This window comes from Podarcis cretensis, assembly GCF_951804945.1.
Source record: "Podarcis cretensis genome assembly, chromosome: 8".
NCBI lineage: Eukaryota > Metazoa > Chordata > Lepidosauria > Squamata > Lacertidae > Podarcis > Podarcis cretensis.
Genome location: NC_137177.1, coordinates 49,228,778 through 49,241,598, shown reverse-complemented (window position 1 = coordinate 49,241,598; position 12,821 = coordinate 49,228,778). Strand labels below are relative to the sequence as shown.

The following is a 12,821-nucleotide window of genomic DNA, read 5'->3' as shown; positions in this document are numbered from 1 at the left end:
ATGCTGCTAGGGAATGTATTATTTCAACCTTGTCAACAAGCTTACAAAAGTTACCAGAATGCATTTTTTCTTTTTTATACTAACCTGAGGGGACTGGCTAAAGAGGGGTGGAAAGCCTGTTGTGTTTTTATGCTGTATGTGAAAGAGGGGGGCTTCCTTCACATGTATGCAATTCCTTATCACCTATGGCAGAGGTGAGCAACCTGAGTTCTGAGTACCAAATGTGGCCCTCCACATCCTTCTCTGACTCTGTTGCACAGCCTCAAGTGCTTTCTCCTGGCTGCAATGTGTTCTTGAAGAGTGGTGATAGCTCTCCCTTGCCTGGACAGAAGATACGTTACATTCACCCCAATCTAAGGCTAGTGAGAGACTTAAGGCAGCCAGTGCTTCCCTCTGGTCTGGTTTCCTTGGAATGAGTATTTTTGAAGACTGGTGTCTTTTTGATATATGGTTTTATTTACGCACACACACAACCAGAGCACAAGATGAAAAGCTCATAGCATCACTACTACATCAGAACTTGCTCCTCCATTAGACTTCCAGGGAGATCCCCCAAAGGTTTGGTTTCATCCCACCGTGATCAAGTCAAACCTTTGTGTCTTCTCAGCTGCATACTTGACAAAGGCTAGCCTCTGACCTACTGTTCTCTTGCCTCTAGGATAATGTGGTGTCTAGCCACATGTGTGAGATCTGGCTACGCTTTCTTCTAGAAACATCAGAGAAATGCTGGGAGGGTATGGAGTTATGTGACCCCTGAGCCAAGGAGATAAGTAACTATACAGTACAGTGGTACCTTGGGTTAAGAACTTAATTCGTTCTGGAGGTCCGTTCTTAACCTGAAACTGTTCTTAACCTAAAGCACCACTTTAGCTAATGGGGCCTCCCACTGTTGCTGTGCCGCCGGAGCATGTTTTCTGTTCTCATCCTGAAGCAAAGTTATACTCTCATCCTGAAGCAAAGTTCTTAACCTGAGGTACTATTTCTGGGTTAGCAGAGTCTGTAACCTGAAGCATATGTAACCCGAGGTACCACTGTACAACCTTTAGAAGACAACTGAAGACAGCCCTGTGTAGGGAAGTTTAATGTTTTATCATGTTTTTATATATGTTGGAAGCCGCCCAGAGTGGCTGAAGCAACCAGGTCAGATGGGCAGGGTATAACTAAGTAGTAGTAGTAGTAGTAGTAGTATGGAATAGGACGTCTCTATTTTCATCAGATAAATGTTATAGGGTATGCACAATAAACACAACCAGAGCACAAGATGAAGGGCTCACAGCATCACTGCTTCATCAGATCTTGCTCCTCCATCAGGTCCCTAGGGAGATCCCCCAAAGGTTTGGTTTCAGCTCTGAGAGGATGCTGAGTCTAGCCACGTGTGTGAGATCTGGCTACCCTTCCTTGTAGAGACAGTACTAGCTTGTTTTTCTATGACAACACGCCCATACTTGCTCAAGTCTTTAGGCATATAAAAGGATGCTGAGCAGGGTCAGCTTGATCTTTTACAAAGAAACTGGTTCACGCACTTCAGCTCCTACTACAGACTCCCATCATCCAGATAAAGAACCACGGACTTTGGAGGGGACCCAAACACATAATCCAAACCAACCCCCTGCTCCTACAACAGCGAGTTGCACGCACTAAATACATCTGGCTTTTGTATGTAGCCTTCATTACCAGAGATGGGGAATCTGTTCCATGGATAGGTAATATTCACAACCTTGCCCTGCCCACTTTTACCTTTGTCTCACCAGTGCCACCCACCCCCACCTGGCATTGGCATCCAGCCCCCATAAGGGGGCTCATGAGGGAGTGTGACCTTCAAGCTGAAAGATCTTTCAATCCATGGCTAGTCCTTAAAAACAATTCTGCATGAAAACTGGTCTTCAATGGAACCTTCTGAAGGAAGAAAAGAGTCACAAACATTTTCCCTTGAATCCCAGGTGGTTTATTGGATGCTCTGTTGGCAGAATTCTAGAGTGGTAAACCCCCTGGCATCGTGAAACAAATCCCTCACCAGGGCACTCTGCGTCCTTCCCAGTCCACAAAGGTACCGTTATCCACCTCAGAAAGTGTGGAGAGAACATGAATTATTCCTCGTGTACTCTCTTCTACAGTCAGGTCCGCCTCCTGTGAAGAAAAATATTGTAAGTGAAGGATTTCTTAAGTCATTCTTGAGCATCAAACAGCAGAAGGCTGTTGAATGTCTTGGTTATAAGATTTCAGTCTGCACATTAAACATTGCTTTATGAAAGACAACCAAGTGGTCATAATATGCCAAAGGATAGCAGTTCACTGCAAGGCCTCAGAGGACCATGCTTGCTTTTCCAGGAGCAATTTTGGATATTATTAGAAGCACCAACTCATAGATGCTGCCTTCATTGCCTTTTTCTTGTGCTTTTAATACCTCCAAGCAGTGAAGGATGGGGCACTGGAGCTACTCAGGCACCACCATCCAACTAAAAATGTCAAGCAATTTGTTAAAAGAAATATCATCCTATAGGGCTACCCACCTTTCCCATGATTACCAAAAGCCGTGAGCACTTACGGGATTGGGTTGAGTTTTTACCCAGCCAGGATGGATGCAAACACACAGAATCCCATAAGCTGGATACGTGAGTGACTGGCATTTGGTGAGCATGTTTAAAGCAGCCTACAAGGGAGAAAAAACAAACCATGAGCAGAGGGTGCATTTTGCTAACTGTTTTGTAGCTTTAAATGTTTGTTCTAAGTTCCACAAGAAGAAAAAGACTACACATGCTATTTATTTATAGAAAACATCCTGGTATCTTCCCTTAATGCCATCTACTGTTTTAGAAAATGCAGCATCCTTGCAACAGAAGTTTGTCTCTCAACATATATCTGTGGACAATGCATGATTATTGCCCAGATGCACACATACAGCTATCATTTGGAAAGATAGTCACAGCAGGGCAGAGGAGGGAGCAGACAGTTTCACATGGATTTGACATAAGGTACCTTACTGCAGTGATAGGCAACAGTCATCTTTCTTTCCCATAACAGCATAACTTCCATGGAGCCTGCAGCACTGGAGGTATTGATAATGGCTGCCTTGCAGCAGCTCAGCCCTTCCTGGGGATATCTCTGAGCTGCCATCTTCAGCAGGGGCAGAAATGCCTAAAAGAGAATAGAGGTCATGGCTGTTGTTAGGTCAATGAATGCGGCTATCTTAGGGCAGTGATACCAGAGGAAAGCACTGCATGCATAAAGTTGAAGGTATATATAAACAATGGTTGTAGCAGAATTAAGATTTCTGATCCAAAAATACCGGTACTTTCTATAAGCTTTTGCACAAGAAGTCTCGTAGGACTTAGTATACATTTAGAATGGTTTGAAAACACAGCTGGGCAACCTGTGCCCTGACCTCATTTTATGCAGCCCCAAACAGGTCCTGAAGCTGCTCTATTCTAAGGTCTCACCCATGTTTCTTCCTTCTAGTTCGATTCTTGGCATTTTAAAGTTCTCCTTCTCCCACAACTTCTGCAATCTCTCTCTTTTACTATGTGTGTACATAGCACACTAAGATAGGAAAGGCAATAATGTCATCTGTTTTCCAGAAAGTAGCCATATTGATCCATTCTATTAAAAAAAATTGTCTGCATGTTCATGAGAGCCGCCCCATTAAACTTCTGGGGAAGGAAAGGTAGAAAGCATTACTATTTTTATGCCAGACTGATGTTCAGCAACTGGTGGATCTATCAAGGTTGGTTTATCAATTTTCCTACCTTAAGTTCAATTCTCTGAATTTCCATATCAGTTTGCAATTATTTTCTTAAAATCCTCATGAAAATTAATTGCTCAAACAAATACTGCTTTTCTCCTACCCAGTTTGTTGCTTTTGTTTAATTCTCCCAAAGGGCCAGAACATCACAGTTATTAGCAGGGCAATAGGTAGTGAGTAAAGGCATTTGCAGTCCCATGAAAAGCAAAAACTTACCTGGCTCACCTGAAGTGGCCCAATAGTATTGACGGCATATACATCTGCCATGTCCTTTGCATTTTCTTTCTCCAGGTCGTTTCCAGAAGTAATACCAGCATTGTTCATCAGGAGGTTCAATCCACATTCTCCAACACACCTTTGCACTTGCTCCACAGCTGCCTTGATGCTCTGGAGGTCAGTGACATCTGCAGAATGACATTTCTAGGCCCTTAAGAACTGGGTGGTGTGGGGATGCCCAAGGGACAAATAAAAGGCCCTTTTAAAACTACCAAGGCAGGTGGCTTTGGGGGATCTTACAGATTACAAGGACGAGAGGTGCTTTTTGGTCCACTTATTTGTCCCTTGGCCTGTCAGATCTTTTTGTTTGTGTGGGACAAGAAGCTACAGTTAGAATGGGATATGGAACAACTAATTGGTTCAAAATTGGGAAAGGAGTACGACAAGGCTGTATATTGTCTCCCTGCTTATTTAACTTATATGCATAATTCATTGTGCGAAAGGCTGGGCTGGATGAATCCCAAACCGGAATTAAGATCGCTGGAAGAAATATCAACAACCTCAGATATGCAGATGACACAACCTTGATGGCAGAAAGTGAGGAGGAATTAAAGAACCTTTTAATGAGGGTGAAAGAGGAAAGCGCAGAATATGGTCTGAAGCTCAACATCAAAAAAACGAAGATCATGGCCACTGGGCTCATCACTTCCTGGCAAATAGAAGGAGAAGAAATGGAGGCAGTGAGAGATTTTACTTTCTTGGGCTCCATGATCACTGCAGATGGTGACAGCAGTCACGAAATTAAAAGACGCCTGCTTCTTGAGAGAAAAGCAATGACAAACCTAGACAGCATCTTAAAAAGCAGAGACATCACCTTTCCAACAAAGGTCCGTATAGTTAAAGCTATGGTTTTCCCATTAGTGATGTATGGAAGTAAGAGCTGGACCATAAAGAAGGCTGATCGCCGAAGAATTGATGCTTTTGAATTATGGTGCTGGAGGAGACTCTTGAGAGTCCCAGGCGTACTCTGGTCCATGGGGTCACGAAGAGTCGGACACGACTAAACGACTAAACAACAACAGCAGCTACCACAGCCCACTTGAGGAGGAAGAACAAGTGCTTCGCTGAATCATGGAGCTCTGTGTGTCTTTCTGAGTTGTGCATGCAGTGAGCACAGGGACTGACTGGAAGCTGGCTTTTAAAAATACGTGTATCACATTAATATCACTCCATCAAAAAACAAGCTCAAAGCAAGGCGATTGTAAGGCCAAAATACTTAACTATTGTAGGTGGAGAAAAGTCCTGACAACACTTTACTGAGCAAACTGAACAAAAAACTATGTGTAATTTAGGGAGAAAGCAGCAGAGATATTTTGTCTCTCTTAGTTCAGGCCTTGCATATGCACACTGAAAGATCCCTGCAGTTCCGCAGTTCCTCTTCCAAGATTTATTAAATCTTTGGGACAATCAGACACACAAAAGGTAAGGCTGAGCCCAAAACAAGGCCATTGTGAATCCCAAGTACCGTACTTTATTCTTTGGACTATGGTAACATACCACAGGCTATGTATGGTACCTGTTATGGAAGCCTTGCCTCTGTGTGTCATATTGCCTCTGTAAGAATTCACAGACACAGAAAGTAGAGTACCCATAAGAAATAGCATGAGGCTATGACTTTGGTAGGCCGTTTTGGAAAGTTCCTTTATGGCAGGTATGGGGAGCCTTTGACTCTCCAAATATTGCTGAGCTACAAATCTAATCAGCCCCAGCAAGCATGGTCAATGGGCAAGGTTGATGGGAGTTGTAGTTCAGCAATATATGGCGGGCCTGCTACCACCTCAGAAGAGAGGCTTTGTTGCTTAAGCCCTTGATTGGCTATGAACCATCCTTTTTCCAGTTACTGCTTTGTGGACTGTACTGGTTTCCACTGGTGCTGGGAATGTCTATTCATCCCACACTTGGAACGTGAGACTTACCCAGCTGCAGCACCACCAGATTCTGATGCTGGCATGCCAACTCCTTTATTTCCTGTCAAAAAAGAAACGTTTTCTTGCATTGATTAAACTGGAGCTAGGCAGCAAGAGAGACCCAGAGCCTTAGAGCTGGTTCCTAAAAATGCTTAGCAGAGTAACAGACACTTAGGAATCTCACTCAGAGCAAACCCTTGCCAGGATAACATCCTCCTCTCCAATATTAATAGGGTGAGCACACTATCAGAGATGGGCAGAAAACCTGGTGTAAGGAAAAGTGGTAAGGAGTCTGAAAGTCCTCATTCTCCTCCTCCCTCCTATGTGGGCTACCTCTATGCAGGCTTTGTAACTCTCCCAAGACCACAGCCTCTTTCTCACCAGGTCATACCCCTCACTGGCATTGCTCTACACCCTCCTCAGTGCTTTTGCCTGGCTGAAATATGCCCTTGTACTGTCACAGTGCCTTTTACTTGTTCTGATGGAGGATGGAGAGAGGTGTATGTAGACTTTTGCATCCATGGAATGTAGCCTATTATACAAGGGCAGCAGCCATATCTGTTCCCTGGCCCACTTTTGCTTCTGACCCCCACACCACTAGCATATGGCCCCCAGAATGTTGTCCAGAAGTCCTTAAGGTAAGGTTACCAGATTTTTTTCAAAGAATCTGGGGAAACTTTTTTTTTTTTAAAGAGAGGGTGAAAGTTATTATTATTATTATTATTTAAAGGGTATTTAAAAAAATCTCTTCTGTGGTCTCTGTCGCACGGCATTCCTTTGCGTCCTGGCCTACTCTCTTGGAGCGCTAGGCACTGTGGAGTATGATCGGGCCGGGCCTGGGCTTGGCCACGTGTCCTTGCCCTCCCAGTGCTCTCCTACCTGTCTTTATCAGCAGCGGCAGCAGCACGGCAAGGTCAGGGCTCCCCTCTTTTTTCTCCTTCCTCTTTTTCTTCCTTCTCCTTCTCCTCTCCTCCTTCTCCCTGCATTGTCTCCGGGGTTTTCCTGGCCCCGGAGCGCCGATGGGCAGTTGGCCAGGTGCTCTCGCTCCCGGCTTGATTTGGGTCACCAGGGTGTGGGTGTGTGCCATTGGTTTCCCCAGTTGACGCGCCAGGCATCCATGGTTTCCTCTTGGCAGCGGCAGTGGCAATTCAGGAGCCCAGAGCCAGCCTGGTAGCGCAGGAGGCTCTGGCTGGCTTCAGGAGCTGCTCGCTGCTGTGGCGCCCACCATTTTGCCTCGCCGGTAGTCCCATATGATGTGTCTTGTGCCGTTGAACCATTCACGCAACATTCATTCCCTACTAATAAATCTACAACATTTAAAATATAAATCCGGGGACATTAAATGAAATCCAGGGACATTCTGTGGACGGATTTTTGTCCAGGGACAGATTTGTAAATCTGGGGACTGTCCCTGGGAAATGGGGACATCTGGTAACCATACCTTAAGGTCTCTATGATTACACCCAGCCTACACTACAAAGAAATGTTATTGAGGAGGCACAAGGGAGTGTTAGGCAGCCTGGTAGAAATAGACACTGATCTATTTCTGGCATTATTACAAAGTTAGTTTGAAGGAACTAGACTGTTAAAAGAGATAAAAATCCTGCATGGAGTTGACTTGGGGTTTAAGGGATTCATTTATTTCCTGACAGCCAATACTGTCCTCTGCTGGTAAACAGCTTAAAAAGGTGTTGAAACTTAATTCAGCAAAATGATAATTGCTGGACAAACCAGTCTACAGGTGGAATTAGAGTGATAGAGATCTTCTTTTATGTCCCTCCCCATTAATCTATGCTGTAATTTTCTAAGACTTATTATCATATCGCAGCTCAACTGGCCGCTAAGAGACAGCACTGTGAACTACAGCTTTTTGGCAGCCTTGTGAGAGCTGCTGGCCCATCACAGCAGTGTTGAGAGCAGCAGACAAGGCAGGCAGTGGGCAACTCAGATGAGCCGCTGAAAACAGTCACACCAGAGCAGGGCAGCTGCTGGTGAAACCAAAGGCCCAACAGCATTCTCTCCAACCGGACGCCCTCCAGATTTTTCAGACTACAACTCCCATCAACCCCATCCAGCCCACAAAGCTGACATTACATTCCTAAAACGTAGTAACATCACTACTCTCTTATGCTACATTCCTGGTCTTCACCTTGCTTTTTGGTCCATCCATGTCTAGGGTAGTAGCAAAGACCCACTGAGGTGGAGTTGGCAGCCTCAGAAACTGCTTCACCAGACCCAGGCCAATTCCCGAATTGGATCCTGTCACCAGAACACTCTGAACAGGGAAATCTGTCACCATCCCCTTAGAGCTGCAGCCTTTGGCTTCCATGCTTGTAACACTTGCTTCAAAGAACATCGGGTCGTCACATGAGATGCTTTTATGGGAAGTAGGCACCTCCTTTAATCTTCAGATAATCTCATGCTGGATGCTACACCTCATTTGCTGACTAGTGCGTTGGCCATTTTTTAACAACAACAACATCATTAGCAATGGAAAAACGAAGAAGCATTATGGCATTATGGTATAGAGGACAGACAGTTCCAAATTAAAATCTTCAGTCAATCTCTCAGCCTGTTTGGCTTTGCAGGGTTGTTATGAAAATTTAAAAATGGGGTGAAGCAAATCACTATGTATCCTGAGTTCATTAGTGAAAAAGTACTAAAAAAGCATACCGTGTCACTAGGGAATATGATAACCAGGATATAAAAACTAACTAGAGGGGGAATGGCATAAGCAGTGGCATAGGAAGGAGGGTGCGGTGGGTGTGGGCCACCCCATGTGTCATCACCAAGGGGGGGGGTGACAAAATGGCAAAAATGTGAGTTTTAAAAATGTGGCTGGGTGCAAACAGGCGCCCCCACAGCATACGTCTTCATCAGAGCCTGGCTCTGCGCCAGAAGGTGCTGTGGCTTGGCTGTAGCACTTGTGCCTGGTGCAACTCCGCCCTGAATCGGGAGAAGAGCAGGCGAGTAGACAGGGGAGAAGAGCAGGCGAGTGGACATCAATGCTGCTGCTCACCTTCCTCACTGCGGCATGCCCAGCAGCAGCAGCTCTCCTCACCCAGCAGTAGAGAGCAGCCCTCCTCAGCTGTGGCAAGGTGCACCTGGCTGCAGCAGCTCCATTGCCGGGTCAGATTTGACCCAGTAGCAGATAGCAGGAGGCAATGGCAATGCTGCCACCCACCCTCCTTGACGTGAAGCCTTGCGCCCAACTGCAGTAGCTCCATCACCGGATCATGTCTAACCTGGTAGCGGAGAGCAGGGGAAGCGTGAACAGCAGCTTCCCTGCCCCTCTCCTACCCCGAACTGTGGCACGTGAGGAGAAGAAGAAGAGTAGTTTAGATTTGATATCCTACTTTATCACTTCCCGAAGGAGTCTCAAAGCGGCTAACATTCTCCTTTCCCTTCCTCCCCCACAACAAACACTCTGTGAGGTGAGTGGGGCTGAGAGACTTCAGAGAAGTGTGACTGGCCCAAGGTCACCTAGCAGCTGCAGGTGGAGGAGTGGGGAAGCGAACCCGGTTCCCCAGATTACAAGTCCACCGCTCTTAACCACTGCACCACACTGGCTCCCTTCCCTTCAAAGGCATCCTTCGCGGCTCCACCCTCCTCGTGCACGCCCCATGCGCCCACCCTGGGCAGCAAGGGCACCACTGGGCAGAAGAGGCCCTCAATACTCTCTCTGACCACACCCTTCCCTAACTCTTCTTTACAACCTCCTCAAGAGCTTTTGCGTGGCTGCAACATGTCCTTGAGCAGTGATGATAGGTCCCCCTTGCTTGGGCAGAGGAAGTGTGTGTTAGGTGAATCCCAATCTCAGACCACAGAGAGATTTCATGGCAGGTGCGCCATCCTTGTGGGGTCATGGGCAGGCTCCAATGGACCCTACACTGGGCCCAAAGGGAACCCGGTACACCTGGGTCATGGGTGCTATTGGGCTCAGTTTCTTTGGAATAGTATCACTGAAGAATGTGGTATCTTTTTGACAATGGTTTTATTTACACATACAAACCCTCTGAGTGTCATTATTTTCCAGGGACAGTCCCAGATTTACAGAAGCCATTGCTGATTCTGATTTGATCCTGGACCAGAATGTCCCTCCTTTCCTTAGGCTATCCCTATTTTCAACAGAGAAATGCTGGGAGAGTATGGAGTTATGCGACCCCCGAGCCAAGGAGATAGGTAACTATACCGTACAACCTTTAGAAGACAACAACCGGAAGACAGCCCTGTGTAGGGAAGTATTTTTTTAATGTTTAATGTTTTATTATGTTTTCATATATGTTCGAAGCCACCCGAGTGGCTGGAGCAACCAGGTCAGATGGGCAGGGTATAACTAACTTGTAGTAGTAGTAGTAGTAGTATGGAATAGGACGTCTCTATTTTCATCAGATAAATGTTGAAGGGTATGCACATATACACAACCAGAGCACAAGATGAAGGGCTCACAGCATCACTGCTACATCAGATCTTGCTCCTCCATCAGGTCCCTAGGGAGATCCCCCAAAGGTTTGGTTTCAGCTCTGAGAGGAAGTCAAGCCTCTGTGCCTTCCCAGCTGCAGACAAGACAAAGACCAGCCTCTGACCTACTGTTCTCTTGCCTCCAGGATGCTGAGTCTAGCCACGTGTGTGAAATCTGGCTACCCTTCCTTGTAGAGACAGTACTAGCTTGTTTTTCTATGACAACACGCCCATACTTGCTCAAGTCTTTAGGCATATAAAAGGATGCTGAGCAGGGTCAGCTTGACCTTTTACAAAGAAACTGGTTCAGGTACTTCAGCTCCTGCTATAGACTCCCATCATCCAGATAAAGAACCACAGGCTTTTGAGGAGACCTAAACACATAATCCAAACCAACCCCCTGCTCCTACAACAGCGAGTTGCACGCACTAAATACCTCTGGCTTTTGTATGTAGCCTTCATTACCAGAGATGGGGAATCTGTGGCCCTCCAGATATTGTTGAACCACAGTTTCCATCATTCTGACCATTGGCCATGCTGGCTTGGGCTATTGGGAGATGCCGTCCAACAACACCCGGAGGACACAACTTCCCCATCCTGTTCCATGGAAAGGTAATATTCACAACCTTGCCCTGCCCACTTTTGCCTTTGTCTCACCAGTGCCACCCACCTCCACCTGGCATTGGCATCCAGCCCCCATAAGGGGGCTCATGAGGAAGTGTGACCTTCAGGCTGAAAGATCTTTCAATCCATGGCTAGTCCTTAAAAACAATTCTGCATGAAAACTGGTCTTCAATGGAACCTTCTGAAGGAAGAAAAGAGTCAAAAACATTTTCCCTTGAATCCCAGGTGGTTTATTGGATGCTCTGTTGGCAGAATTCTAGAGTGGTAAACCCCCTGGCATCATGAAACAAATCCCTCACCAGGGCACTCTGCGTCCTTCCCAGTCCACAAAGGTACCATTATCCACCTCAGAAAGTGTGGAGAGAACATGAATTATTCCTTGTGTACTCTCTTCTACAGTCAGGTCCGCCTCCTGTGAAGAAAAATATTGTAAGTGAAGGATTTCTTAAGTTTGGAAAAAGTCATTCTTGAGCATCAAATAGCAGAAGGCCTAGATGCTGTTAGATGTCTTGATTATAAGATTTCAGTCTGCACATTAAACATTGCTTTATGAAAGACAACCAAGTGGTCATAAAATGCCAAAGGATAGCAGTTCACTGCAAGGCCTCAGAGGACTACGCTTGCTTTTCCAGGAGCAATTTTGGATATTATTAGAAGCACCAACTCATAGATGCTGCCTTCATTGCCTTGCTCTTGTGCTTTTAATACCTCCAAGCAGTGAAGGATGGGGCACTGGAGCTACTCAGGCACCACCATCCAACTAAAAATGTCAAGCAATTTGTTAAAAGAAATATCGTGCTATAGCCCTATAGCCCACCTTTTCCAGGATTACCAGAAGCCTTGAGCACTTACTTGCATGCCTTGAGTTTTTACCCAGCCAGGATGGATGCAAACACACAGAATCCCATAAGCTGGATACGTGAGTGACTGGCATTTGGTGAGCATGTTTAAAGCAGCCTACAAGGGAGAAAAAACAAACCATGAGCAGAGGGTGCATTGAACTGTGGGGAGCTGCTTAATATGGATTACTGCAAGAGAGGTTTGTAAGAGAAACTGGACATCACTGAGCATTCCTGACACAAAAACTAGCAACTTGGAAGTTATCTATCATGGACACCACTCTTGAACAAGATTTTTGACAGGCATTTGTGAGTGTTCTCCATGCTTGTTGGCTGCATCATTTTGCTAACTGATTTCTAGCTTTAGATGTTTGTTCTAGGTTCTGCAAGAAGAGAAAGACTACACATGCTATTTATTTGTAGAAAACATCCTGGTATCTTCCCTTAATGCCACCCACTGTTTTAGAAAATGCAACATCCTCAGACCAGAAGTTTGTCTCTCAACATTTATCCGTGGGCAATGCATGATTATTGCCCAGATTCACACAGACAGCTATCATTTGGAAAGATAGTCACAGCTGGGCAGAGGAGGCTGCAGACAGTTTCACATGGATTTCACATAAGGTACCTTACTGCAGCGATAGGCAATATTCATCTTTACTTCCCATAGCAGCATAACTTCCATGGAGCCTGCAGCACTGGAGGTATTGATAATGGCTGCCTTGCAGCAGCTCAGCCCTTCCTGGGGATATCTCTGAGCTGCCATCTTCAGCAGGGGCAGAAATGCCTAAAAGAGAATAGAGGTCATGGCTGTTGTTAGGTTAATGAATGCAGTTATCCTAGGGCAGTGATACCAGAGGAAAGCACTGCATGCACTGTATAAAGTTGAAGCTATATATAAACGATGCTTGTAGCAGAATTAGGATTTCTGATCCAAAAATACTTTTTATAAGCTTTTGCACAAGGATCCCATAA

The 12,821-nt window shown here is 45.6% G+C and overlaps 2 protein-coding genes and 1 long non-coding RNA gene across 7 annotated transcripts in view; 1 reads left to right on the top strand and 2 right to left on the bottom strand.

The window, feature by feature from the left end:
- Nucleotides 1-1,922: 1,922 nt before the first annotated feature.
- On the bottom strand, nucleotides 1,923-8,768 carry LOC307222547 (C-signal-like). Of its 3 annotated transcripts, none has more exons than XM_079987919.1 (6): nucleotides 8,072-8,768; nucleotides 5,932-5,983; nucleotides 3,965-4,143; nucleotides 2,977-3,135; nucleotides 2,546-2,650; nucleotides 1,923-2,127 (listed from the first exon to the last, which is right to left on the bottom strand). In XM_079987919.1, the coding sequence occupies exons 1-6, from the start codon at nucleotides 8,276-8,278 to the stop codon at nucleotides 2,011-2,013; spliced, it is 819 nt and encodes a 272-aa protein (XP_079844045.1). In that variant the 5' UTR covers nucleotides 8,279-8,768; the 3' UTR covers nucleotides 1,923-2,010. The 3 variants fall into 3 exon arrangements, with proteins under 3 accessions (XP_079844045.1, XP_079844046.1, XP_079844044.1); XM_079987920.1 differs by having other exon boundaries at nucleotides 2,982-3,135; nucleotides 3,956-4,143; nucleotides 8,072-8,764; XM_079987918.1 differs by having other exon boundaries at nucleotides 3,956-4,143; nucleotides 8,072-8,759.
- Nucleotides 4,053-12,821, top strand: part of LOC307222558 — a 25,851-nt gene continuing 17,082 nt past the window's right edge. The window contains exon 1 of the long non-coding RNA XR_013841800.1: nucleotides 4,053-4,132. This is a non-coding gene — a long non-coding RNA (uncharacterized lncRNA). The remainder of the gene's footprint in view (nucleotides 4,133-12,821) is intronic.
- LOC307222548 (C-signal-like) overlaps nucleotides 11,213-12,821 on the bottom strand; it is a 6,341-nt gene continuing 4,732 nt past the window's right edge. For 2 of the 3 annotated variants that reach the window (XM_079987921.1, XM_079987922.1), the window contains exons 4-6: nucleotides 12,475-12,633; nucleotides 11,860-11,964; nucleotides 11,213-11,419 (exon numbers count right to left, since the gene is read on the bottom strand). In XM_079987921.1, coding sequence (XP_079844047.1) covers nucleotides 11,303-11,419; nucleotides 11,860-11,964; nucleotides 12,475-12,633 — 381 coding nt within the window. In that variant the 3' untranslated portion in view covers nucleotides 11,213-11,302. The remainder of the gene's footprint in view (nucleotides 11,420-11,859; nucleotides 11,965-12,474; nucleotides 12,634-12,821) is intronic. The other variant, XM_079987923.1, reaches the window with a different exon arrangement.

What these genes read in the sequence shown, in the direction of transcription:
- LOC307222547 (XM_079987918.1), bottom strand. Translation starts at nt 8,278, where the DNA reads ATGTTCTTTGAAGCAAGTGTTACAAGCATGGAAGCCAAAGGCTGCAGC. An exon ending in TGGATGGACCAAAAAGCAAG is followed by an intron (nt 5,984 to 8,071) that starts GTGAAGACCAGG and finishes CTTTTTTGACAG; the next exon opens with GAAATAAAGGAGTTGGCATG. An exon ending in TAAAAACTCAACCCAATCCC is followed by an intron (nt 2,128 to 2,545) that starts GTAAGTGCTCAC and finishes TTTTCTTCACAG; the next exon opens with GAGGCGGACCTGACTGTAGA.